Genomic DNA, 27,648 nt, shown 5'->3' on the forward strand with positions numbered 1-27,648 from the left:
AAAAAGTTGGAATTTGATATTGAACAGTTTTGCTACCTTGAATGGTGATAACATCTATTAAAGACTAATGGGCCTGAGAAGACTCATGACTCATTTAATGTAAACCCCTCAATTACGCACCATTTCTGGTGGGTTGATATTAGAAACAATGCCAACATCACAAACATAATCACATTTTTATCTGTCATAAATGGTAAATATGATGATATGAAGTGTATTATTTATAGAAACAGCTGAACAGCCTTAAAAAACTCCGTTTCAAGCTACACTGGTGTATTTTCAAATTGCTTGTCGTAAAGAACTATTATTAAAGATGGTATAACCCAAAAGAAAGAAAGAAAACCAACAGCAAGGGTTTAAATAGCAACTTCTGTCATTGAAAATAATTCATCTTTGTTTCATTTGAGTCTGGGTCCTGCTAATAGTACGACTCAGGATTTCTCCCTCACATGCAAGAGGATCAGCTGGAACAGAGGCACATATGGCAAGGCCTGCACACAGCACAGGGTGCGGGAAGATAGTTTTCCATCAAACAATTGCATTTGGCACTTTTCTTCTTCCACAAAGAGGGAAATCAGCAGCTTAAACATTAAATTCAGAACTCACCCATGTTATTCATGTTCCAAAGCCCCAAGATAACATTTTTCCAGAAGATGGGCAGGTCCATGTTCCATGTTCCAAGAAGCAGTGAGACAGGAAGACAAAAAAGGGAGAGAGAAAAAACATTTTAGGAATAAACCAACAAATGAAGGTGACTTACCCACAAACTAAGCATGCTGATAAGAGTTCCCTCCTTTCAAGAAACTTCCCCACTGCCAAGACATGGTGGATTATGGAGTAAGTTGTAGAAAAACAGGGTAGATAATTCATAAGAGATCCAAAGGGATCTCTCTTTAACCTTTTCATTAAACACTCACAAATAAAAACCACAGTTGAATATGCAATAGATGTTTCCAGAAAGATGATATGAAAGAGTTGTATGAATGTATAGGAACATAAAAATAATTAAAGCAAGACTGGACTAAAATAGAGAAAAAAAAACTGCTTCAAGGTAAAGACTTAGGTTGACTAAATATAATAATCAGAAAACTCAGTAAAATGAGTTACATATTCCACCAAGGATTTAACTAAAATAAATCTAATTAGACAACAACAAAGATTAGAATGTATAACCCAACTTAGAGGTGCTTCAGATCAGAACCACAGAATTTGGCTTCTTCAAAGAAAAGACTAAAGAAGTAGTATTATTATCTTTTTTTTTAAATCGAAGTCCAGAAAAAAAATTTTTTACATAGCACAAAATTTCTAGGAGATGAAGATGGCAGAATAGCCAGATGCTTCTGGTGATCCCTCTTACAACAAAGACCCAAAAAATCAAGTGAAACGATTACATTTATGACAAGCCAGGAGCCCTGAATATCAAAGGCAAAGTTAGAAAACAGTCTGAGAGGCAGAGGGAGAAAGAGACGGTTCAGAAACAAAGAGGAGTTGCCAGACCTGAATCGTCGGGATCCCTCAGGCACCATTCCCGGATGCAGCAGCAGTGGGCTGATAGTAGCGTTCAGCCGCAGTTTCCCCAGGGAGAAGCAGCCAGCTGCACAGCCTACTCACACCTCCAGAGCCAAGGAAGAACGGCACTCTCGGCAAAAGCTAAGTACTTGCGTATATTTTACTGTGCCCCCAGCTCTTGGCCGGCTTCTGTGGCTGGTGATTTCCCCAGGCCTGAGAGAGGCCAATCTGAGCACATTGAGCCATGCTCCCAGCCTTGGAGAAGGAATAAATTCACAACTGGGGGAAAAGATAATTTGCCAGCTCCACCACCCAAGGGGAGCTCAGGACAGAAGTGGCTCCTGTCCAGGCATAAATGATCCGTGGACTTTGAATACCTTTCCCCCCTGCATGGAACTGTGTGGGCTGATTTGAGGACAATAGGCCCTTGATGGCAGACTGCAATTGTTTAAGCTGTATGGTAGAGAGGTGGGTGTTTGATATTTGACTCTGCTTTGCCTATTAATAGGGTCCTCACCTACCCACATCAGGGGTCTAAAGACTGGTGGCTCCACTCAGGTCACCCAGCCACCTGAGACAGAGGCCTAAGGATAATGGGTACCTCCGAGTCCTTACAAACAAAAGCACTGGGTGCCCATGGTCCATCTGCAGAATCCACCCACCTGTATGCTCTAGGGAACAGGGACACACTTTCCTCACAGACACTCAGGGAACAGTTCTCAGCCCCCTGCCTTGTTCAGAGCATGACCCCTGCTGCAACTAGATACCAGTACCTACACCAAACACCCCTACCCCTCTAAGATGGTAGGACAGAGCCTGTACCACACACTTGATGACCAGCTACCCAGACACCTGAGCTGAATCCACACAAGAAAAGTGAATGAACTCATAAGCTCATTTACCTGATAAGAGCTCTAGCCATGTGGTGACAGGATATCAGAGCTCCAAAGGCGAAAATAATCAAGGTAGCTCACTCAAGCAACCCATTTGGGCATATCAAAACAAAACAAAGCAAGAAACTAGGATACAGTAAGCAAACATAAAATAAACTAATACAATGACTTATAGATGGCCCGGAGACAACAGTCCATATCAAACCACATAAAGAAACAGACCACGATCTCTTCAATGAGCTCTCGAAACAGAAAATCAAAGGATCTCCTGGACGAAGGTGCCTTCCTGGAATTACCGGATGCAGAATTCAAAAGATTAATATATAGAACTCTTCAAGACATCAGGAAGGAGATCAGGCAATATGCAGAACAAGCCAAGGAACACAAAGATAAAGCAATTGAAGAAATTAAAAAGGTTATTTAAGAAAATAGTGTAAAATTTAGTAAGCTACAAGAACCCATAGAGAGACAGCAATTAGAATTTCAGAAGATTAACAATAAAATTACAGAACCAGACAGCTCAACAGAAAGTCACAGGAGCACAACTGAGCAAGTGGAAGGCAGAATCAGTGACCTTGAATATAAAGCACTTGGAACGAATATATTTGAAGAAAAATCAGGTAAACGTATTTAAAAAAATAAAGAAAACTTAAGACTCATGTGGGACTCTATCAAGAGAAATAACCTACGAGTGATTGGAGTACCAGAACAGGGAGGGATAACAGAAAATACAGAGAGAATTGTTAAAGATTTTTTGGCAGAAAACTTCCCTGATATCCTGAAAGATGAGAAGATATCAATCCAAGATGCTCATCGAACTCCACATAAGGTAGATTATAAAAGAAAGTCACCAAGACATATTAAAATCAAACTTGCCAAAACCAAAGATAAGAGAGAATTTTAAGAGCAGCTGGGGATAAACAAAAAGTGACCTACAAAGGACAGTCAATAAGGACAAGCTCAGACTATTTGGCAGAAACCATGGAGGCAAAAAGGCAATGAATGGGATGACTTACATAAAGCCTTGAAGGAAAAAAACTGCCTGCCAAGAATCATAAATCCAGCAAAACTGTCTCTCAAATATGAAGGTGAAGTTAAAACATTTCCAGATAAACAGAAGTTTAGGGAATTTGTAAAAACCAAACCAAAACTACAAGAAATACTAAAGGGAGTTCTTTGGTTAGAAAATCAATAATATCAGGTATCAACCCAAGACTAGAAGACTAGACAGAGCAATCAGATGTTAACCCAGACAGGGAAATCACAAAAATAAAACAAGATAAAAAAAAAACACTCAAAACAGGGAAACAGCAAAATCATTACGTAAAAGAAGACAACATTAAAATAACAAAGAGGAACTAAGAAACGTAGTCATAGATCTTTCACATGGAGAGGAAGACAAGGAGATATAAAGAAATAAAAGTTACATTTAAACTTAGAAAAATAGGGGTAAATATGAAGGTAACCAAAAAGGAGAATAACAATCCTACCCATCAAAATAAAATACAAGGAAAAAATAGAGACTCAGCAGAAACAAAATCAAAGACACAAGATAAGTATGAGCCCAACAGGCAGAAAGGTCCACATAAACCAGAGACTACATTAACCTGAGACCAGAAGAACTAGATGGTGCCCAGCTACATCCAATGACTGCCCTGACAGGGAACACAACAGAGAACCCCTGAGGGAGCAGGAGAGCAGTGGGATGCAGACCCCAAATTCTCATAAAAAGACCAGACTTAATGGTCTAACTGAGACTAGACTGACCCCTGAAGTCATGTTCCCTAGACCTTCTGTTAGCACAAGACAGGAACCATTCCGAAACCCAACTCTTCAGACAGGGATTGGACTGGACTATGGGATATATAATTATACTCGTGAAGAATGAGCTTCTTGGATCAAGTAGACACATGAGACTATGTGGGCTCCTCCTCTCTGAAGGGGAGATGAGGGGGTAGAGGGGGTCAGAAGCTGGCTGAATGGACATGAAAACAGAGTGGAGGGAAGGAGTGTGCTCTCGTTAGGGGGAGAGCAGTTAGTAGTATGTAGCAAGGTGTTATAATTTTTGTATGAGAATCCGACTTGATTTGTAAAATTTCTCTTAAAGCACAATAAAAGTTAAAAAAAAAATTTCTAGGAGCCATTGTTAGTCTTACAAGTTACAATAATTGCTCTATGAGGTAAGAAATTTCACAGCATAAAATCACATAAAATACATTTTCAAGGAGCTGGAACACCCCAGACTGAAAGCTCATGCATCATGGGCTTTCCACAGAAACAGTCACCTTGGAAAACCCGTCTGCTACTAGCTTACGCAAGGACCCTGTGATCTTCAGGTCCACATAGGCCTCCAGGACCTCTGGCTTACAGATGTACACTACTAATCAGGCCCATCCAAAGTCGCCATCGAAGTGCTGCTTGAAACTATGTGGCTGCCCTGTGCAGACCCAATCTTCAAAGGAAAGAATGAATAAGCAAACAACCGATGTAAAGTTTCATAAAGGCGGCAAATTTAATAGAACCATCAGCTATTAACTCAAGAAACTGATCGTTCCATCAGCACTCAACTGCTAACAGAAAAGTTGGAGGTTTGAGTCCACCCAAAGGTCCCTAAAAGAAAAGCCTGGTGATCTACTTCTGAAAAATCAGCTACCAAAAACCCTATGAGGCAGAGTTCTACTCTAACACGCGAGGTCACCAGAAGTTGGAGTCGACTCGACAGCAAATGGTTTATCAGTAGCTGGTAGGATGAGGGTAGGTGCCTAATGGTCATTGGAAGCAATCATAACAGCCCTGCCTACCAAGACCACAAATGAGCCAGTCGTCAGTACCGACCACATAGCCCTCCAAGACTACAGGGAAGCTGCCCTCTCCTGAGTCCTCCCCATTCTATCCTCATCCACAGACACCTTGGAAAGAGTCTATGCAAGGTCTTCCTAAGGTCCTTCAGATATTTTCAAAGTTAATAACTTGGGATGTGAACCAGTGTTGTGTTTTTAATCTACACTCCTTGCTCCTGGTAGTGAATGGTGGATTTTCTTCTCATTGCAGGCATGCAAGCTTGAATTCTACTGGCCGAAGATATAGCTGACCTTCTCTCAGACTCTAACTAATGCTATTCGCCAAAGAATCAGAAAAGGGAACACACTGGTGCATAAATTAAATGCTATGGTGGAGGCATCGACTTGAGGGCACTGGGGTATGGTGGAAGTAAGCCTAAATATCAGCCTTCAAAGGCCTTCTGTCCAGTTTCTCTCACTGTGCCCTGTATACCTGGGCCTCTCTCACAGGGGGCTGATCTCCCAGGAAGAGAACACAAGTCCACAGAGGTAGGACATAGGGACTATGAAGTATGGGTTCAGTTGTCCTTTAAGAGACTGGGTGCCTTGAATGAGCCACCAAACATCTCTAGAAAAGAACAGATATTCTGGTTTTCCAACAGGGTCATTGTAGAGATGAAATGAAATGAGGCGTGGCTGTGAAATGCTGTATCCTCAATGAGGCTTTCCACCTTTCTCTCACATTATTCCTGTCAGTCATCCCATTCACTGGTTTCCTGTGCATTCCTCCATATACACTGCTTTTCATACTTCAAATCAATACAGACACTCTTACAGCAGAAAAATCACGTGAAACATGAGTTCTCATGGATGGTGTTTGTGTTCCCTCTACCTGTAGGTCCTCCACATCCCCCAAGTGTCTGAATCATGCCCCTCAACCCCTATCAGTTAACACCTCTTTCTTGAAGCCTTCTACTCTTGTTACCTCCATTTATTTCCCAACAGTCAGATCATTTTACATCCTCTTCACATCATATTTGAAACAAATTTGAAATCCTTACCACAGCCTGTCAGACTTCCTCCTGCCTCCGACCTCACCCACTGCTCTCCAGACCCACTGGCCTCTTGCTGTTCCTTGAGCATGTTGATCCCACCCCCACTCGAGGTCTCTGCACAGCTTCTCCCTCTGCCTGGAAGGTTCTCCCCCAGTTATCACCTCATTCCAGTCTGCTCAAATTTCACCTCCTGGGAAAGGTCTTTACCGCCATCCATCCTATAGCCCCTCACCCTCCTAGATACCTCTCCCAAGCACTTATAACCACCTGACAGTATATCACACATTTATGTCTGTCTCTGACACTAGAATGTAAGCACCATGAAAAAGAGAAGTGTTCTGCTTTGTTTACCACATTATTCCAGAACCTACAACAGAGAGGAATTAATTAAACCGAAGGAAATGGAATTACTACTCAATTGTAAGCAGTTTGCAGAACTCCCTCTATGTTCTAAATAATTGGCAAATAGAAGGCAGTTCGTAATTGCAGATTTTGCAAATACATGTGTGTGTAGACTCATCGAGTCAGATCATTTTCCCTATAGTTCTGGATGCTTCTTAACAGTATTCAAGTCAACATCTTTGCCCCTTTTTCTGGAAGTGGAGAAGTCCTTGAACTCCTAACTTCATCCCTTCTTCCAGCTCTCTAATATTCTGGTTACTTGTCATCAAAGCAAATCCTACCCTCCTGCACGAAAAGAACAAAGAGGCACAGATTTCTATGGTAACCCTTCAAGAGTTTAGAATTGCGTTAAGGCCTCATATAGCTTCGTGGTGATATATAGGAGCTATGTAACAGAATGCATTGACTATTCACTTAACTCCACTTTAAAAATTCAACTGAGTGCTCTCTTTCCCTCAGTATACTGCATCATAAGCTGCTAGGTAGTGTTGCAAGCAGCTCCAAGTTGGTGCCACACCACACCCTAGTCCAGCTACATTTCATTGTGAGTCCAATAAATACAATGTTGTATTAGAGAATTTCAGAATCTTGCTTTGCACAACAATTAAATCTATAATTTATTGTAGGCGTGTGGATATTACAACTTCATCTTGAAAGTGCAAAAAAAGAAAGTCAAGCTGACCTGATAATTATATTTGGCATAATTAATTTAGTTTAACTGAGGATATGTAAAACATTTTTTTTTTAAATAGGGAGTAGAGGAAGTGGGGAGAAGGAAACATAAATATATAATTAAATATTTATCCAAAAGTGGTTTGTTTATTTATTCACTCAAGAAATATTTAGTGAGGATCTACTATGTGTCAAGCACTGTGCTAGGTTCTCAGGATAAAGTACTAAACAAAATCAGAAAGGGTCCTGTCCTCAAGAAGCATAGAATCAAGTGGAGGGAACAGACCTTACGTCACTGCTTATGCTAAGGAATGTATAATAGAGATAAATGCAATAAAGTAAAGGAAAACCGTTTTATGAAAGTAGAACTAGGCATCCCTGAAGAAGTGACACCAGAGTGGATATCTGAAGCGTGGGAAGAAGCCAACAGGGTGAAGAACGGGAGAGGGAGAACACCTGTTTCAGCAAAGGGAATGAGCAGCACCTTCCAGGCCCTGTGGCAGGAGGGAGAATGCTCATTCACGCAACCAAGGGAAGGCCAGTGTGTCTAGAGCAGTGGTTAATGGTGGAATACTTAATGTGCAATTCAGAAGCCCAGAAAAGCCCCTATGACCTCCTCAGGGGGCCCATGAGGCATTTTTCTAATCATACTAAGATATGGTTTGCCATTCACTTTCATTCTCTCGAGTGTATAGTAGAAGTTTCTAGAAGCTACATACTGTGGATTATCACTATCAGTATCTAATGCAGAAGCAGACCTGAGAGTCCAATCTCTGCTCCTCAGTCAGCCATAAAAGAGATTTTCAAGGTCACACTTCTCCCTAAATTATATTGCTTTGGAAAATGTAGTTAACTTTCATAAACATTCTTGTGTTTACATGGCATGGATTTGTCATTGTTATTTCTAAATGAACTAAAAATAAATGTCTTTTTAAATTTCTCGGTTTTAATCCGGGTAAGGGCTCCTGCTCCTGGGACACTCTGGGGACAGAAGGGAACACGACCATGCAGATGGCTTCTGCTACAAGAGACAGGTTTTTCTAACCTCAGCAAGGCCCCCTGGGCTCCTTGGAAACCCTTTGCTCTCCCCACAGACAGAGCTGGCAACTTTACCCATGCTCCAGCCCCTCTCCATTCCCCTCCCTCTTAGGAAAAAGCCTCATGGCTCGCTTCAGCAAGAAGCTAGAGGCAGGAAACTACGGAGTTAAACTCTGACCATAAAATTTATGACTTGAAGATAAAAATAATTATTTTAATATGCAGTTCCGTGAATAAATAGCAACTGAAAGCATGATTATGATTCTAATAACAAGAAAACAATTGGATGTTTGTAAATCAGTGAGGAAAGACTCATCTATAGCCATGTGCAAAGAGAACACAGAGAGGAGCCAGGGAAAGCTAGTCAAACAAACTTGTTATCAAAGTACATTCCCTAGGGACTGTAGAACAGCCTGACAGATAAAGGAAACACTGTTCCCAAAAGAAAGCAACTGATAAGGTACTAGAACCTTCCATCAAGACTGAAATAATAAAACACCAAAACAACTTGAGCAAAAAAAAAATGCATGGAATTGACCTTCTCGGTGTATGTAATTGGAGTAAGGAGGGAAACAGCACAATTCCAGAGACATTCTGTCCTTTTTGAATCGACTTTGGCTTGGGCAAATAACTTGCCTTATCTAAGCCTTGACTTTGTTACCTATTAATAATACAAACCACAGAGTTGTTGTAGAGCCAGAAATTAAGGCATTCCTAGTTCTTAGATCAGAACATTCAGTAAGTAGTAGGCCCTCAGTAAACGGCAGTTCTGTCTCTCTGCCTCTTCCCCTTTCTCTTCCTATCACAAGCAGCCATGCCAGAAGCATTTCAACTTTTACAAAACTATAATATATGTGCATAAAAAAGATATTTTTTAACAGAGAGAGAGAGAGAGAATACATGTTTACAGAAGATTGAAGCCTATAATTAATGGACCAAAACCAAAACCAAACCCGCTGCCGTCGATTCCAACTCATAGTGACCCTATAGGACAGAGTAGAACTGCCCCATAGAGTTTCCAAGGAGCACCTGGCAGACTGGAATTGCTGACCTTTTGGTTAGCAGTCATAGCAGTTAACCACTATGCCACCAGGGTTTCCAAAAACCAAACCCAGTGCGGTCAAGTCGATTCCGACCCATAGTGACCCTATAGGACAGAGGAGAACTACACCATAGAGTTTCCAAGGAGCAATAATTAATGAGTATACTAAAAATGAGAATCCTCCATCCACTGAGGATTTGTTTTAAACTTTCCTGATATTGGATGTGGTAATTCCATAAATGCCTCTCTTACAAACTCCTTGAACTTCAACTTTTGCCTAGAGTTTGTCTGCCCTCTTCTCCTGGTGGCTTTTCATTTGTCATTTTCTGTGCTGTGGACTCCTATCCTCCTGGGTTTGAAACACCCTCTGACTAGGATTTCTGAATTTTGTGCCCTCTGGTTCTCCTCTGAATCTCAACCACTCCTTCCAGTGGGCTTCCTTGTTTTCTTTTCTTTGGTTTCCAACCCTTCCCCCTGCCACCCCTCCACCCACCACCACCTCCAAGTTGTATTTTGGGCTTCTTCCCTTTCATTCTGTGCATCTGCCTTGGTAATCTCATGGGCTCTCAAGGACGGCTGCTGGCATCCCATTCACCAGGCTGCCTTGCCCAGAAATAATAGGTCACGTCTCTTCCCTCACTTCTTGCAAGTTCAGCTTTTGCTCCCCATGGTCCCACAAAGCCCACCTGCAACTTGCTCAGACTGTTCTATATGGCAAGCCTGCCACATCTGCCTTCTCTCCTCTTTCTCTCTCTCTCCCTGTCCTTTCCACCCCAAAGCCCTATTTTTCCTTGAAGACTGCATTCCTCTGGGAAGGCTTCCCCAGTCTCCCAAACAGAATTAACTGTTCTTTTTTTGGTGTTTACCAGAACTGGGGTGGTCACTAAAAAATACACAGAAATGTTTTTATTATGTAATTTTTTTTTCATATATATGAAATACGTCTTTAAGCTATGAAGTATAACAATAAAATGAACCTCTGTGAGAGCCCAACACCTAACTTAATAATGAGAATATTGCCAATATCATTGCATCTACTATTCTGTCCTCCTGCCTCCCCACATAGATACTTTCCTAAACAATGGATTGCTAAATTTTGCATGTTTTTGAGCCTTATAAAAATGGTGTCATATTATGTAATTTTCTGCAACTGTTTTTGATCAACATTGATAAAGATTCACCCATGTGATCATTTATTCGCTTTTGTGACTGTATAATATCTCTTTTTGTGAATATGTCATTATTTATCCATTATCTTGTCTGTAAACATTTGCGTTGTTTCCAATTCCTTGCAATTATGGATATTTTTGAAATATTTTTTGGTGCACATAGGTAGAGTTTCTCAGTGGTACGTAATGAGACGTAGACTTCCTAGGTTGGACAATACGCATGTAATAATCTTGATAATACCTAATTGTTTTCAACGTTGTTGTATCAATTTACCTGCTTCCCTCCAGCAACCTGTAAGATCTGATAGCTTCATAAAATTCTCTTTTAAAACTCATCATTATCACACTTTACATTGTGTTTATTGATGCTCATATACTCATCTCCCTATAAGATGATAAGATTTTATTCACATTTATACTCCTGTGGGCTACGTGAGTACCTTGTTTGTGAAAGATGATAAATGTACATCAAATTGAAGTAAATAGCAACCCATATTTGATTTCAGTTAAAACGCATTAAGTTTTTTTAAATGCAAAATGCGTGGAAAGATTGTGGGGTTATCAATCCTTTACACAAACACAATTATTTCAGTCAGATTGCTTTCCTACTGTTACCAAGTTGGATAAGCAACACTGAGAAAACGAGAGTTTTATCTGAGAGAGAAGGTAACAGATTTGGAGAAGGAGTATATTTTGGAAAGTAAGTGTCATGGGTTGAATTATGTCCCCCTCAAAAATGTGTGTATCAGTTGGGCTGGGCCATGACTCCCCGTGTAGGTACAGTGTGACTTTCCTGTATGTTGTAAATCCTGCTTCTATGTTAATAAGATGAGATAAGCAGCAGCTATGTTAATGAGACAGGACTCAATTTACAAGACTGGGTTGTGTCTTGAACCAATCTCTTTTGAGATATAAAATAGAGAAGAGAGCAGAGAGATAGGGGGACCTCATACCACCAAGAAAGCAGGGCCAGGAGCAAAGCGTATCCTTTGGACTTGGGGTCCCTGCACAGAGAAGCTCCTTAGTCTGGGGGAAGATTGATAAGAAGGCCAACATAGAAAGAAAGCCTTCCCCTGGAGCTGACACCCTGAATTTGGACTTTTAGCCTACTTTACTATGAGAAAATAAACTTCTCTTTGTTAAAGCCATCCACTTGTGGTATTTCTGTTACAGCAGCACTAGATGACTAAGACAGTAAGAAAGCCTGACTATGAGCACATGGGCAGTAGGGCCCAGTGACCTAGGCACTTGAAGACAGAGGAGGGATTCAGAAAGGGGGGTACAAGGCCAATACACTTGTCTGAAGAGTTTAACCTTAGGCTGTCCCTGGAGCAAAGGCTACAGGTGCAAGAGGCACCATTTCACTTCTTGCCCCACAACTGGTATTAATAGTTGCAAAAGTTACTCAGAAGATAGGCCGAACAGTTAGTTGTCTGGGCTAGCCCAGAAACCGAACCATAATTTTTAACATTTTCTCTCAGGGCAAAGGATTCAAAGTTCCAAACAACTACTTGCAAATGCACTTTTGGGAAAAAACGACTCATCTTTAGAATGGGGAATGCCTACACTGAAAAAGTAGGTCTCTGCCTTTTATCACTCTTATCTTTTCACCCTTAGGGCTAAAAAAGCCAGAGGCTGAAGAAAAGGAGCTTTTCCATGCTCTAAAAAACAAAATGCACAACACCCATTAAACTACTCTTTGATCATTGCTTGTCTGCTGCTTTGAAAAATACTCAGAAAAGTAGTGTCAGCACCTCCAAAAGTATGAGATACACATGCATTCCTTATGGGGAAGTGTAAAAAGTTTAAGAGAAGACCACGGACTGAGAAAGGAAAGACTATATCAGCAACAGTGTTCAGTCTGTGTCTAAAGGGCATACACAAGTGAAACAAGTTTCTCCTCCATGTGAATGCAGCTGAAAAATAAAAGCTTCTAAGCACAGGGAGGTCATTGACCTGGTCTTCCCCACATCTTTGATGCTGGCTTTCATATTATGTGTAAACCGATACTTCAGTAGGTCAATGCCAAAAAAACACACTCCTGAATTCAGTGTGTATCTTTGTGAAGAGGAAAAAGTCAACAAAAAGTTAAGAACAACACCATAAATCTAGAACAAGCAACCCCATACTGACAAATTCAGCTTGTCTCTGCAACAACAAAGCCATCCAACAATCGAGGAAATGTGTGTTTAGAACAGAACTGTGTTTTCAGCACTAGTACAACTCAAAGGCTCACAAGCACCCCAGCACTTTGGTGTTCAAGGTACAATCCAACTGCTTGCTGAAGGCACAGGGAGAGGTTTAATAAAGTCAGAAATTTTTCTTTGTTTTTAACTCACCGATTAGCCCAGCCACTTAAAACACAATGCTGAGTAAAGTCACTATAATTATTTGTACTTACTGAACAAATAATATGGCTGTATGTAAAAGAGGAGCCCTGGTGGCATACTGGTTAAAGCACTCGGCTCTTAACCAAAAGGGTGGCGGTTGGAACCCACCTGCTGCTCTGTGGCAGAAAGATGTGACAGTCTGCTTCTGTAAAGACGTACAGCCTTGGAAACCCTATGGAGTAGTTCTACTCTGTCCTATAGAAAAAAAAAATAGAGTCCCTAAATTGGATTCAACTCCACGGCTGTGGGTTTGATTTTGGTTTTCATTTATATGTAAAGGGAAAATCCTACAAAACTCTGACTTTTGACTATAAAGAGATGGTGGGTTTTTTTGTTTGTTTGTTTGTTTTTTTGCCCAGGTTGTTGTCCAGGGTCAGTGGACCAGGTAGAAAAGAGGAAGAGTGCGTTTACCTCACTCCCAGATTTTCCTCGAGCACATGCACTCTGCACTATTGGGCCCAGGGCATACTGCACTCACTTCTGCCAACACACAGCACAGCAAAGTGTGGTATAAGGAAATGGTTCTCTTCCTTTTTATGTTTTTTTTCTATTCTCATCTCTTTAGTCTTGCTAGAACTGTACTTTAGGTCAGAGTAATAATTTTTTGGTCAGCCACTTTTTTCCCAGATCAACTCATTTCCACAAGTAAGTCACCTGTTCCTCCCACAGGAGGCCACTGGTGGTTTGGTCCAGCTGATCTTTGAAGCATCATATAAGCACCTCACAGAGTGGAGCAGAAAAGTGCCACTTGCTACATTCTAGACAGGCCCAGTGTGGACTGCTATGTTTCTCTAGACTAACAGCTAGTCAGATGTAACAAGTATTCCCATCCTTATGCCAAATGGAGCCCAGGAGAAAGTATCTTAAGAGATATGTTGTATTTTAGTCATGAATTTATGTTAACTGATTTTCATGGGAACTATAAATTGCCTTGCTAGACTTTGAAAAGATTACCGAGAACTTCTTTGAATCCATCCAAATCCACAGGGTGAGGTGAAAGGAGAGAAAAATAATAAAATGAGATTCTAGGTAACATGGTTGAGCAGTGAAGGGGCTGAGCCAATTCAGAGAAACAATAGGTTAACTAAGTGCCATCAGCTGGGTCAGTGTGATCAATTGTCCAGAGAACAAAGCCTATATTACCAGTGCTTTTTTTATATACTGTTGGAAACCCTGGTGGCGTAGTGGTTAAGTGCTATGGCTGCTAACCAAAAGGTCGGCAGTTTGAATTCCCCAGGTGCTCCTTGGAAACTCTATGGGACAGTTCTACTCTGTCTTATAGGGACTCAATGGCAGCAGGTTTATTATACTATTATTTAAGAAATTCAGATTTTAGAGATTTTCATTCCTTCATGCCAAAATTGTGTTTTCAAGAATGCTGAGCTGTAAAAACTATCATGAAGTTTACACTATGTTATGTTCATCAGGTTCAAAAAGTAAAAGGTTTTAATTTACGATGATGCATCAGGGCTGTAGATTGGAAAGCTGAAACAACCGTAACCTCATCATAAAAATCAATAAACTGTCATCCAGGAAACTGAGTGACAAAGAGCCCACATCCTGAAAAACAACATCACTGCTTATGTCTCCTGAAACCTGCTTAGACGTCTTCTAACTGTATACTATGGAGATCAAAGCTACAGTCAAAACCAAATCCTATGTGGAGAAACCTAACAGATCAAGGTAGATTCACATACTAAAAGAACCACACGTAAAGCAAAACATAATACTTTTTTCACCTAGTGAAAAGGTTTGACAACAGGTCACACACACACTTAAGCAGCATTCCCCACTGTTACATTACCTAATTCATTTCAACCTTTAATATTTTTCAAAGGAAGTAAATAGCTAAGAATAGCACAAATTACTCATCCTTTATAAATACAATGTAGATTATGTTACAACATATAATAGTCCCCAGGGTTCACAAATTTTGTGAAAGGAAAGTAAATCTAAGTCATCCAACAATTTAAGAACATTTTTTAGCTTTTGTTATTTCAGTATCCAACCATAACAGAAAAAGTAAGGCGTCTTCTGGGAAAGAACCCAGGTCAAGGGAAAAGAGAATCAAGGCATGTTGAGTGCAAAGCCTACTAGCTGGCCATCTGACATCCCCTTGTCTTCTGCCATCCAAAAGTTCTCCACCTATTGCCACAGTAATCTTCCTATACCTCTTCTCTCCATAGCATTCTTCTGCATAAAACTTCAGTGGTTCCCCACTATCTATCTGATAAATTCCAGAATATCTTAACAAGCTTAGAAGTCGGGTACACTTGCATGAGCATTTACCATGTGCCAGGCATTTTACACGAACACATGTGGGCGCTGGAACCAACCCGGAGTATGATATGGAGTCACTCCCACTCTGCCTCCATCCTCACATCCAGACACTTTGTCTGAGCCCTGAGTGAAACGGCTGCCTGGCTGCACTCACTGAGTCCACCCACAGCTTGTACTTGATCCCTCTGGAAGCTGGGACTTCTGGGGCGTGAGGGTCACACAGCAACCTGAGCAGTTATCCAAACCTTCACCCACATCCAGACCTCAGTGAGGTGGGGAACACTCTGTCGGGCTTTGGCACGGTGGGTTTAGTAGTGGTGTCCCTTGGTGCCTTTGGAATCTTTGATGTTAAATATCATTATGGTCATCAGAAGAGATAGAAATAAATATGGTGGGGTCCAGGCAGCACAGAGAGGGTTTGGTCTTGCAAGCAGGAGAGAGATTCTCAGGGATCCCTAAGCCTAGTTGGAAGAAATCTGATTGTGGTTGAAATTACCATCATTGAAGGTGGGGGCAAAGTCAAAGAAACCAGCTGTCTTATATTTATTAAGATGTTAAACAAACAAATCCATTGCCATCGAGTCGATTCTGACTTATAGTGGCCCTATAGGATAGAGTAGAACTGCCTCATAGGATTTCCAAGGAGTGGCTGGTGGATTCAAACTGGCAACCTTTTGGTTAGCAGCTGTAGCTCTTAACCACTACGCCACCATCAAGATATTAAAAAAAAAAAAAAAATTTTTTTTTTTTATTAGGACATGGAAAACATCTGTTGTATCCATTATAAATTAAAGTGCTCTTAAAAAAAAAAAAAAAAGCTCTGTCCCTTTGAAAAAATAAAAGTACAGCAGTTTTACACAGTTATTTTGATAATTAAATGATCAATGTAGATCACTTCAAGATCAATGTAGATCACTGAATTCGGCACAAATTATTTTAGTGGCTACATTGCAGACAGTGTTACATGTCTATGATACACATTAATAATTATTTCTATCTGACATCGAGGTATAGACAAGTTTTTACAGTAAAATGATCAGGTTTATCTTTCTAATTGCATTTTGCTTTGATTATTAAAAAAAATTGAAAAATGGCAAAGGGAAAATTATGTTTACATATACTCGGGACTAAAGCTAAAAAAAAAAAAATTTTTTTTTTTTTTAAAGCTTATCTTTAAAAAGGATTTAAAAATAAGCAGCCAGGACCAAAAGCTTGAAACATTAATGCTGAGATTAAAAGTTCATTTGTTAAATATGAATCTTTTTATATTGAATGAAATATTAATGAAATATATATATCATATGACACACAAAGGAACGGGTACACTCATTTGAGCACTTACTATGTCCCAGGCATTTTATAAGCATTATTTCTAGTTCTTACAACTCTGCAAGGTAGGTACCGCTAAGCTTGTTTTACAGAGGAAGAAGCTAAGACTCAGAATAATTAGGTGATTTGCTCCTAGATATTCGGCTAACAGATGCATGAGCTAGGATTTGAATCCGGATCTCTTTGACTCCAAAGCTGGTATTTTTCTATGCATCCAGAGTTCCTATGAGTGGTGGAGTGCAGCTGAGTTGGCCTAGCAATTACTATGTATCCCACTGTGTATGGGACATAATAACAAGGCTCTCCCTCAGTCTATATTGTATCACCATGTTTATTCTGCTCTTTAGGATTTGCAGGCTACCTATTTGTAAATATTCTTATTTTGCATGTTAGTTTCTTGTTCACGGCACAACCTAAAAAGGGCATCCGACATTCAAAAAACCACTGTTTTTACCTGGAATGCAGGTGTATCTTAATCTCTAACAGCATTTGGTTTTTAATCAGACCTCTCTATTTTATCAAAATGGTTTGACACATGGACACCTGGCTTCATTATTTAGCTCTGCAGGTTTTCGTGGCTATTAATGGCTGCAACAACGGGCTCAAACATAGCAATGATTGTGAGGGTGGTGCAGGACTGGGCAGTGTTTCGTTCTGTTGTGTATAGGGTCACAACAGCCAGAGGGAAAGAAAGAAGTTCTTTATTTAAAGGTGAATATGAGCCTCCGATTAAACATTTGTGTCTGAATCCATTCTGTTGGATTTTCCATGCTGCAGTTTTACGTTGAAGGGTTCCGTTTCAAAATCTCCTCAGGTGATAAGGGAAACTGACTTTGCTCTCAGACACTCCAGCAATTCACAGAGATAGTGAAATTTGTATGGATTATGCTGATTTTTACAAAACTATCAGACTAATAATAACTTCAGTGCCTTATTTTACCACAGGATGTTATTTAATTTTTTTTTTCAATCCTCTCTTTGAGGTAGGGAATAAAATTCCATTTGCTGTGAGGAAGTTGAGGCTGAGAGAGGCTAAGCAAGCTGACAGATGAACTGGGTCGTGGGTCAGTGTCCAGATGTGGATCACAAACATGTGGCCAAAATATTCCAATTTGTAACATATTTATGTAAACTTTATAAATACCATCCATCAAGCTCTATATAACTTATATACAACAGCTCTTTATCACTTTAAAAAAATAAAACCAAACCAGCTGCTGTGGAGTCAATTCCAACTCAAGGCGAGCCCATGTGTTTCGGAGTATTGCTGTGCTCCACAGGCTTTTCAATGGCTGGGATCTTTTGGAAAAAGATTGCCAGGACCTTCTTTTGCGGAGCCTCTGGGTGGGTTCTAACCACCAACCTTTCAGTTAGTGGCCGAGCGCTTAGGCATTTGCACCACCCAGGGACACCTCTTGATCACTTAGTGCTATCCAATTTCTCATATCTCAGAAGAGGTTTGAGTATCTAATTTTAAATTATAATACCCAAAACCTCAGTATCTGATCATTCTCTGTTTTGTTTTATTTACTTATTTTGCTCATTCCTAGTGAGCAGTGGACTGTTTATAACAATTTAATGAGAATGGATTTAGCCTCTCAGGTTTGAAGGCTTGTATATTTAAGATTGGAAGCATTTCTGTTCATGGAATGTAAAAGGTGGGAAGCTTTTCATAATAATTTGTTTCTCTACCTTTCCTCAAACATGTAGTACACACATGAGGAATAGTTTAGTCTTTTGATTCTCAGGGAAAAAAAAAAGCATGGAATATTAAGGAATTTCATTTTCAAAAATTTGAATAAAATTACTATATCTAGATCCAAAATACTTAAACAATTATACATGCTAATCAGCACGTAAACCAAAACCAAACCAAACCCATTGCCGTCCAATTGATTCTGATTCATAGCGACCCTACAGGACAGAGTAGAACTGCCCCATAGGGTTTTCAGGACTGTAAATCTTTACAGAAGTAGACTGCCACATCTTCTTCCTGAGGAGCAGTTGGTGAGTTTAAACCGCCGACTTTTCAGTCAGCAGTCTAGTGCTTAACCACTGTGCCACCAGGGCTCCTTAATCAGCACATACATGATTGTATTTTGTAAATCAAGGAGCCATGATAGGAATCAGATGAACAGCTCCCTACAAAGTATTCTGGGTGACACAAATCCATAAACCCCAAGCCCAGAATCCTCTCCCCGATCCCTGCATGCATTCAGCACTTTATGGGCATCATTCCTGGCAGATCTTATTTTTTGTCTAGCCTCATCACTATCAGCTTGGTTCTCCATATTCTGTTCTGCTCACATGACCATAACCTCATCTCTACAATGAAGAATTTTAATAATTATACAGATTCTTCCAGCTGTTGTTGTTAGTTGCCATCAAGTTGGTTCTGACTCATAGAAAACCTATGTACAACACAAAGAAACACTGCCTGGTCCTACACCATTCTCATGATTGTTGCTATGTTTGAGCCCATTGCTACAGCCACTGTGTCAATCTAGCCAGGTAGTCTTCCAGCTTCCAGTTACTAAAGTTTAAATTACCCACACAATTAGACGAAATGGGGGAGAGGGTAAAAAGTTTGTGAAGTTTCCAGATAATTGTCTATTTCGCTTTGCCTATAATGACCTGATCAAGTGCTGGCTACTTCTTCCAAATACTGACTTGGCACAGGTTTGGAACAATCTTTTCTCCTTTTGTCAGCTTCCCCTCTCAAACATTGCTGGACAATCCCTCACTCAATGAGAAGTTGGGCAAATCTTAGTGGTGAATGCAAAGATGAACAAGATGGCGTCCTAGCTCTCATACAAGGACAAACTAAAGAATGCGTACATTCTTAGTGCCATGAGCATAGAAAAGCGAAGAGCTGCAGAAGGGAGGTTGAGGGAGAGTGACCTTCTGAGAACGACCAAGAAAATCTGCACGTGGGAGTTGGTGTTGGAGTTGAGCCTTGAAGAACTGGTAGGATTTCAAGGTGGAGATTGTGTGAGAAGGAGTGTTTCACATGGGGAAATAGGAACAGCAAAAGACATAGAAATAAAACCCACAAGCACACACAGGAAATAGTGAGAGGTACAATGGGTTTCCTGGTGGGGCCACTGGAAAATAGCACCAAACACATAGATGTAGGAGAGCAAACATAGGGCTCTGAACTCAAATCTCAAGAAATTGTATCTTATCTTTTAGGGAACTGGAAAGACAAAGTTTGGAGCAGGGGAAGGATATAATCAAAGCAGACTGTAAAAGGACTGAACTGCAGCAGAGGTGAGGGAAGGTAGATGAGAGTTGTCTAGGGCGATTGCCAGGTAGTGAGGACAGGGGCAGGAGTAAGGCTGGTGGCAATATGAATGGAAAGGATGCAACCACGGGCATTACCACAACACATCAACTGACATTCTGTGGTGTGCATGTCTGGGGAAGACAATGTAAAAGACTGAGAAGTGAACAATGAAGATCAGGTTTCAGGTCTGGGTGACCCAAGATGTGGTAGTACTGCGGTACTGGAGGGAAGTATGAAACTGATGGATGAAATGTTTAGACACATTCGGCTTGAGGTGATTAGAGAAGGGCTGGGTAAAAACATCTACTTGGCAGAAGGAAATGTAGGAAGATATTTCTAATGGAGGCTGGAGAGTTAGAATAAAGATCTGGTAATCATTCATGCAAGGAGCCTTCGTGGTGCAGAGTGGCTAAGCGCTCGGCTGCTAACCAAAAGATTGGCAATTCAAACCCACCAGCCGCTCCTCAGGAGAAAGATGTGGCAGTCTGCTTCTATAAAGATTATAGCCTTAGAACCCCTGTGTGACAGTTCTACTTTGTCCTATAGGGTAACTATGGGTTGGAATTGACTTGATGGCAATGGAATTCCACCCCCTCCCCCAATAATTCATCCAGCTAACCTATACTTCTGGTTGTTGAAAAGCAGAAGTTTGTTGCTGGGGCACCTAAAGCCAGGCGGAGTGCTAAGATGTCTGCAGATTGTTAGGGACTTCTTTGCACCAGAACGCATTTTTCATTCCGCTTCACTGATGAGGACTCCACAGCTCAGAGAATGTACATAACGTGCTGAAGCCAGAAGCGAGGACAGACCCTTCCTCACATGCTTATTCTTCCACCACATCAAGAAATGAAAGCTCTCTCCCTCCTTTCGTTTCAAAGCTTCCCAGTAAGTGCTACCATCCATTCCTTTGCCCATTAATTTCTTTTCTCTAATCCTGATTCCCCCTCATTCTACTTGATGGAAATCTTTCCTAATAGGCCCCAATTACATTCAGTACCATTCATTGCGTCTCATCACTGCTTTTAACCTAGTTAGCTGCTCACTCTGTCATTATAGAGGATTCCAAGACACTGAACTTTGCCCTCCTGTGTCTTGAATTCTTCCCACAGTCCCACCAGGATATTGTCCTTTATATTAGCTTTCGGTTATGTGATCCTTGTGGCACCGCAACACCTACACTAGACACCCACCAGCCCTGCTTTTTGATAAGACACGTCCTTATGACACCAAACCCTCCAAATAAAAGCCACACACACTACTCACTAGCATTAAGGTAAAATAAATCTTTTTTTTTCTCCTAAGCAATTTGGTGGCTACTTTGACAACTACACTGCCATTTGTTCTACTCCCTGGCAATATGACAAATCTTTATTTCTAAAAGCCATCTGTATTTCTGCATCTTTATTGTGAAGATCATGGTTCAATACTTGAAAATTTCCAGCTTCTTTACCAGCTTGCCATTGAAAGTCATATTTTCTCATTAATTGTGTTTCATGCTATTCTTGGTTAACTAGCTCTGAATCAGAAAATTCTATGTCCCATGTGCTAGGTCTCACGCTCTTCTTCCAAGGATCTCAGGGAGCTCTGAAGTCATAAATTAATTCTCACAGCGTGGTAGGCGAAAATTATTATTCTAGTTACAGATGAGGAAGTAGCTGCCAGAATGGACGATGACTCATCCTGTGCTCTGGATCTTTTTAATGAACCATTCACAGGCCAACCTTGACTTACAGTCCTACGAAAATCATCCCCTGCTTTAGTTTCTGCTTCTTTTGTCCAGAAAAAGCATACCAACATTCAGTGAGGAAAGTGGGCAATTTGGGGCTGCAGGTAGGATAAAAAATCTGTGGCTCACTGGCATGGAAGAGAGAAGAAACGGAGGCATAGAGATAGTTCTTAAATATATGAAGGGTGCATTTACAAGAGAGGGAGAGGGTTGAGTGTTGTAGTTGAGGAGATAAAACTGGAAGGATGAATGGAGATGCAGGCAGACCTTCAGGTAGCTTGTTAGTTTGTTTACATTGTCCTCCTGGAGAACTTCTCCTCCTTCAACAGCCAAACCGCAGGACCCACCTCAGTGAAGTCTTTCCTGCTGCTGCTGCTCAAAGCATAAGAGTGCTTCACTGAGAACCTTTGTCTCTTGTGTGTACAACAGCACCTTTATCATAACTTCCCTTTTTGGCCTGCCATCTGGAGCAGAAGCTTTAGGTGGGCAGACAGCATGTCATGGTCATCCTTGTATTCCTAATGTTTAAATAACAAATTTATTTTAAATGGAATAGAATGCTTCTGAAAGTAGTGAGACCTCCGTTTCTGGAAGGATTGAACCACTGGACTTCAACCATGAAATTCCTAGCATCCTGTTATTTCTAAATTCCTTAATATCTTAAAGGCCTTCTTATTGAAAGTGATGTCATCAATCCCAAACTTTTAAAATATATATAACACTTCATACTAACCCTCAAAAAGACTATTGTAATTAGTTTAATCTTATTTTAACAATGATTGGTCCTAGGAATTAATAAATGCCTTTTCAGGCCTATGTTTTGTTATTAAAGCACCTACTATGTGCCAGGCCCTGAAGATAACAGGATGAGGAAGACAAGAGCCCCTCAATAAATTACATTCTCCTGAGGGAAATAGCTCCAGTATTACTGGGACACAGAGGTCATGGTCTAGGTATACAACTTTAGCTTGATCTGAAGAAAATGTGCTCCTCAAAACAGAGAATGTTTCCCCAAGGTTACTACGTGCCCTAAGAAGTCTATCTGAGAGTGTGCTTTGGAAACTAACGTTCCAAGACAAGATATCTTTAACCCCTTGGTGCCACTTAAGTCTGAACTGTAATTGATCCTACCGGGAAGTGCTTACGGCAGGTAGGGGAACAGGGAGAATGAAGCCTACAAGGTCATTTCAAATCAATGTGAACTTGAATCTTCCCTTTTCAAAATTATGTGTGGAAGTAAGTGCACACCCAGCCCCATTCGCTGCACACTTTCAGCTTGGGGCAAACCTTGCCTGGCGCTTCAATAACCATCATTACGATAAATGCAATATAGGGGCCCCCACGCAGAACCTGCTCTCTCATATTAGAGTCTGTTTCTAATCAAATGGGATTTAGACTGAACCCGAAATTAGGTTTGAGGTTTACGGTCGTTTCTACCTTCGTTCATTTCATGGATTTCAGCCCTCTCCCGGCCCAGTCTTAATCCAATGCACTTCGAACGGAATTACAGTGAGTGGTTGGGAAGCTTGGGGGAAGGGAAACCTCTAACACTCGGTTCCTTTCGGGAGAGCGGCGCCAAGGGTCGGGAGGAGGTCCCCCAACAGGGTTAGCTTGGCCTTGCCTTCGGGAGCCTCGGCGCTCCCCCCCCCCCGCCCCGCTGCCTGTGTTTCCCCTTTCCGTGTCCCTGTTGGAACCCGCCCCTCCTTCCAGAGAGAATCTCGCCGCCAGCACCCAGGCTTTCCGGGCGCAGAGGCCTCCACCCGCCAGAGCTCCAGCAGCGGCTTCCCTTCTGCCGAATGATAGTGAAAACTGCGGCCGGGACACATGGGGCTGCAGACCCCGGCGCGGCGCAGCTGCATCCGAATTCGCAGCAGCAGCGCGAGGGCGGTAAAAAAGCGCCAGGCACCGCCCCCTGGGGCCGCACACCAAGACCTCAAGTTCCAGCTGAGCTAGGGGCCTCCAGACCAGCCGCAGCGCCCGCCCCGCCTGCCCTCCGCGGCGCTGCAGAACTCAAGCCCCACTGCTTTCGCGCGGGCGCCCACCTTCGCGCCGCGCCCCTCACCGCGGCCCGCCAACCCAAGACCTCAGCCGGCGCCACCAGCCCCCAGCTCCTCTGCCGCCGGGGCAGCCGCGCCGAGGGGAGTTTGGATGCTTAGCTGCGGTTAACTTCGGTTAGCCGAAGGACACGACGTCCTCCCCCGGAGCGCGGGCTGACTCCACTAGCCTCCGCCGAGTGGAGGGAAGACGAAATGCCCGCGCAGGGGCGCTCCCCTGGGTTTGGAAAACCTCCTTCGCCTGGATGCCCCGCCCTCGCCTTTCGGCCAGATTATTTTAATCCCAGGACAAGCTTTTTTGGAGGGAATTTGGAGCTGGAGCGGGGAGCAAGAGAGGGGCCGGTAGACGGGAGTAGCCCGGTAGAAGCCGGCTCCCGCGCCTAGGCCCCGACGACTGCACTCGCCCTTCCGCCGACACACACGCAGACCCCGCACTCCCTGCTGGCCGCGCCCCATATTGCGAGCCGGACGCTCAAGTCGGAGACACTGCCACTCTAGGGCAGGGGCTACATACAACGCTGAGATGCGAGCGGAGGCTCTCGCCTTGCACCAGCCTAGGAGGTTCCCTGAGATCCCCAGAGCGAGCGAGGTCTGGCTGCTGCCCCTGTGGCAGCGAGTGTAAGGTGACCGGGGCGGGATAGATCACCTAGGGAGCTTTGGTGTGCAAGCCCTCATTACCCTTCGTCCCACCGCGCGCTGAGGCAGGCGGCACTGAGGCGCCGCGAACCGGGGAGCCCGACTTGTTTCCGTGCGCAGACTAGGTGGCAGGACAGCGCAGCGGGGCCTTCGGGGTGCCCCAACTCAGAGCCAGCGGGTAGACTCGGGAGGACAGCAGCCGCTCCACGCGTTTGCGAACGCACAGCGGCGGAGGGGCAGAGGGGCGGAGGCGCGGGGTGGGAGGCGGAGTTGCCAGAACAGAGAAGGATGACGTCCTTCGGCTTCCCGGGCTCCAAGAAGCCAGAGTGGTGCGCTCGCCCAGCCCAGCCCGGCCCGCTTGGGGGCTCGCTAAGAGGCGCCGCGCTCCCGGTCCCGCTGCGGCTCCCAAAAGGCGCGCACGGGGGCGATCCCGTCCAACCGAAAGCAGAACGCAAAGCCTCCAGCCACCTCGAAAGCACCTCTGGACCTGACCCTCGCCTCGGGGTGTCCGTCCGGGAATCCCTGCCGTTTCCAGGTACTCCCTTGAAGGGTCTGGGTAGAAAGCCCCCGGCCCGGCCAGCGTCGCCCCTTCGCACTTTTCCTCATCGACCTCGAGCCAAGGGCAGGCGCCGGCGCCCCGGCCTCTGCCTCCGGGCCGGGCTGCCGCTCCCAGCTTGCGCCGGCTGCGAGGAACGATGGGGCACTGGAAAGGAAAGGCGCTCACCTGAGTCGCTGGGAGCTTTCCTCTCCTGCACCTCCCGGAGACTGTTCCCAACCCTCAGGCACAACGTTCTTCGAAGAAAAAAAGTAGCGCAAGGACAGAGGAAGGGCTGTCCACCGGTCCCTGTCCAGCGGCTCTCTCCTTCGGCTTCTTCGGAGTCCCGTCTCAGGCTTACCGGCGGGAACGGGCTCCCAGAGGCGGGAAGGGGCCGCCAAACCCCGGGCTTCTCCCGCAGAGGTGGTGGCGGCACCTCTAAGTTCCCACCTGCAGCGCGCCGGGCGCCTGTGACAGCCCGCGCAGCTAACCCGCACCGCCACGCCCCGGCCCGCCTCCGTGGCCGCTGGTTGGCTGCGGCCGGTGTCTGGGCGGTCCCCGCGTCCAGCCCTGCCCGGCTCGCGCCCCCGGAACCCGGCGCTGGGTAAGTGGGGTTGGCGTCAGGGCCTCCCCAGGCTTTATAGCTTGCGGGTTCTAGGAACCGCTATGTCCTTGTCAAGCAGCGAGAGGCTGGCACGCGCGCACGCGTACACACACACCCAGAGTTTTGTGTGGGATGGGAACTGGAGGAAGGAGAGGGGGTATGAAAAATGCCCCTTCCTGTGCCTTAAGGGGACCTGGTAACTTCGTTTCTTATGCTGGTATTAAATTTTTGCTCTCTCTGAAAAGAGTGAATATCACAGCACCAGCGTCTAGTGATGCGAGCAGGGAAGTGGCTTGGGGTTGTTTTGGTTTAAGCTTCATCCACTTCAAGTGAAACGGTATCATGCAAAGGGAAGTTCTCGAGTCTCCCGGTTTTTTCCTCGCCAGCTTGCACAGCTGTTGGAGGAACCTCGGGGTCCAGCACCAGCAAAGCCATGGCCGTGCGTGTCCACGTCACCTCCCGGCCTGAAAGCTGATCGCTGTCGGGCACGTGCGCGCTTGATTCTGTGACCTGAGAAGTCCAGGCCTGAAAACACCTGCCTGTGCAAAAAGCAAGTCTGAGCTTTATACAACTCTTTGTCCTTTTAAGTAAACAAAGGGAGCGTTGTCTTTCTTTTCCCTTCCACCTTCACCCCAAAGACCAGGACGGGGATTCATGCGCCATCTGCCCAGGCTTTCAGGCATACGTTTCACTCACTCTTCCTTATTAGTAGCTACTAAGGGCAATTTTTTTTTTAAGGGCAGGTTTTCTGGAAAACTGATTTGATAAGGCCTTCCGGAGGAGAAAAATTATAAAAATATGAAAAGTACAAGTCTAGAAAGTCCTCCACTCAACCAGAACCAGCTGACTCCTGGGCGTATCTAATCTGAAAAAGGCACATTGCCCTGTACCTATTCGTTTATTAGGATTTAAAATTGTTCAAATAGCACGTTTTGTAGGCCACTAGGAAAAGGCCCGTGTTCTGAGACTGCACACGGAGCCCTGTTAAATGTGACTAGACTGGGCGCACACAGTCTCGCGTTTTGTAGAATCTTCTGCAGGGGAAGTCTGAGGCAGGAGGGAGGAAGTCAGAAGGTTGCCCTTCACAAGGGCATGTGGGGGACAGTTGGCACCAGTCAAGAAACCACTCCCTGTTAACCGTTGCTTAGTAACTTGAGATACTGCTAACCCCAGATTCCTGCGTTTCAAGGCAACATTTTGCTTCATAAGACTCTAACATACTGGGTTCACTTTGGGAATTAATTAAAAAAAAAAACAACTTTATTTCCCTGCAGTTAAGTGCTTACTTTGACCTCTATCAGAGGAGGCAAGCACTCCTCATCCTTCTGAAAACTCAAGAAGACTTGGGTAATAGTTCAGTGGCAAAACCCTCACAAGAAGATATTTGAATACCTCGGGTTAAGTGCTTGTTTAATGAATCGAACTTTGACCGTGGATAGGTGGGACAATGAGTAGAATGAAGGTGCAGTTTGCCTGGGTTTGAATGCAGTTGACTCAATAACTGGAGGTATACTTGATAAAAATGAGTGGGGCGGGGGGTGGGTGGGGAGCAGGACATCAGTGATCTTTGACCCAGGTGTACCTCTCATGTGTTGACAGCCAAGGAGCCCTGGTGGTGCAGCGGTTAAGTGAAAGGTCAGCAGTTCAAACCTACCAGCAAAAAGGTCAGCAGTTTGAACCTACCAGCAGCTCCGTGGGAGAAAGATGTGGCAGTCTGCTCCCTAAAGATTAAAAAACCCACCCATTGCTGTTGAGTCCATTCTGACTCATAGCGACCCTATAGCACAGAGCAGAAATGTCCCCATAGAGTTTCCAAGGAGCTCTGGTGGATTTGACTGCTGACCTTTTGGTTAGCAGCTGTAGCTCTTAGCCGCTAGGCCACCAGAGTTTCCTCCGTAAAGATTACAGCCTTGGAAACCCTACCAGGCAGTTCTACTCTATCCTATAGGGTTGCTATGAATCAGAATTGACTCAGTGGCAATGGGTTTGGTTTTTTTTGGTGAGGTACAACAACTTGGGAAAGTACAGTTCTCTTTGTGAGCATTGTTCCTAGCACAGACATGATGGAAAGTTCTTCCTCAGGGAAATGTATCTTCTTAATATTAGGGAGGAGCTTAAAGACTCATGTGAATGAGAAAGTATTATGTGGGAGGGAGGAGAGGACTGAGAAAATAATTGAAAGAGAAAGTTGGAGAATCTGTTTATAGCAGAGAAATTGGTTGACACTGTTTGGAGCCCGTATGATTCT

At 43.5% G+C, this 27,648-nt stretch overlaps 2 protein-coding genes across 8 annotated transcripts in view; one reads left to right on the forward strand and one right to left on the reverse strand.

Moving 5' to 3' along the window:
- Positions 1-25,067, reverse strand: part of EPB41L3 (erythrocyte membrane protein band 4.1 like 3) — a 305,002-nt gene extending 279,935 nt beyond the window's left edge. Inside the window, exon 1 of one of the 7 annotated variants that reach the window (XM_049901814.1) lies at positions 24,986-25,067. Coding sequence is in view for 5 of the 7 variants with exons in the window: in XM_049901815.1 (XP_049757772.1) it covers positions 607-667 (61 nt within the window). In the remaining 2 variants the exon portion in view is untranslated. Of the gene's footprint in view, positions 1-606; positions 972-24,303; positions 24,372-24,985 lie in introns of those variants that run through there. The other 6 variants (XM_049901811.1, XM_049901815.1, XM_049901807.1 and 3 more) reach the window with 6 other exon arrangements.
- On the forward strand, positions 24,550-25,945 carry LOC126085937 (uncharacterized). Its single transcript, XM_049901816.1, has 2 exons — positions 24,550-25,400; positions 25,787-25,945. The coding sequence occupies exons 1-2, from the start codon at positions 24,550-24,552 to the stop codon at positions 25,866-25,868; spliced, it is 933 nt and encodes a 310-aa protein (XP_049757773.1). The 3' UTR covers positions 25,869-25,945.
- Positions 25,946-27,648: the final 1,703 nt, after the last annotated feature.

Source organism: Elephas maximus, chromosome 11 (genome assembly GCF_024166365.1).
Source record: "Elephas maximus indicus isolate mEleMax1 chromosome 11, mEleMax1 primary haplotype, whole genome shotgun sequence".
Lineage (NCBI taxonomy): Eukaryota > Metazoa > Chordata > Mammalia > Proboscidea > Elephantidae > Elephas > Elephas maximus.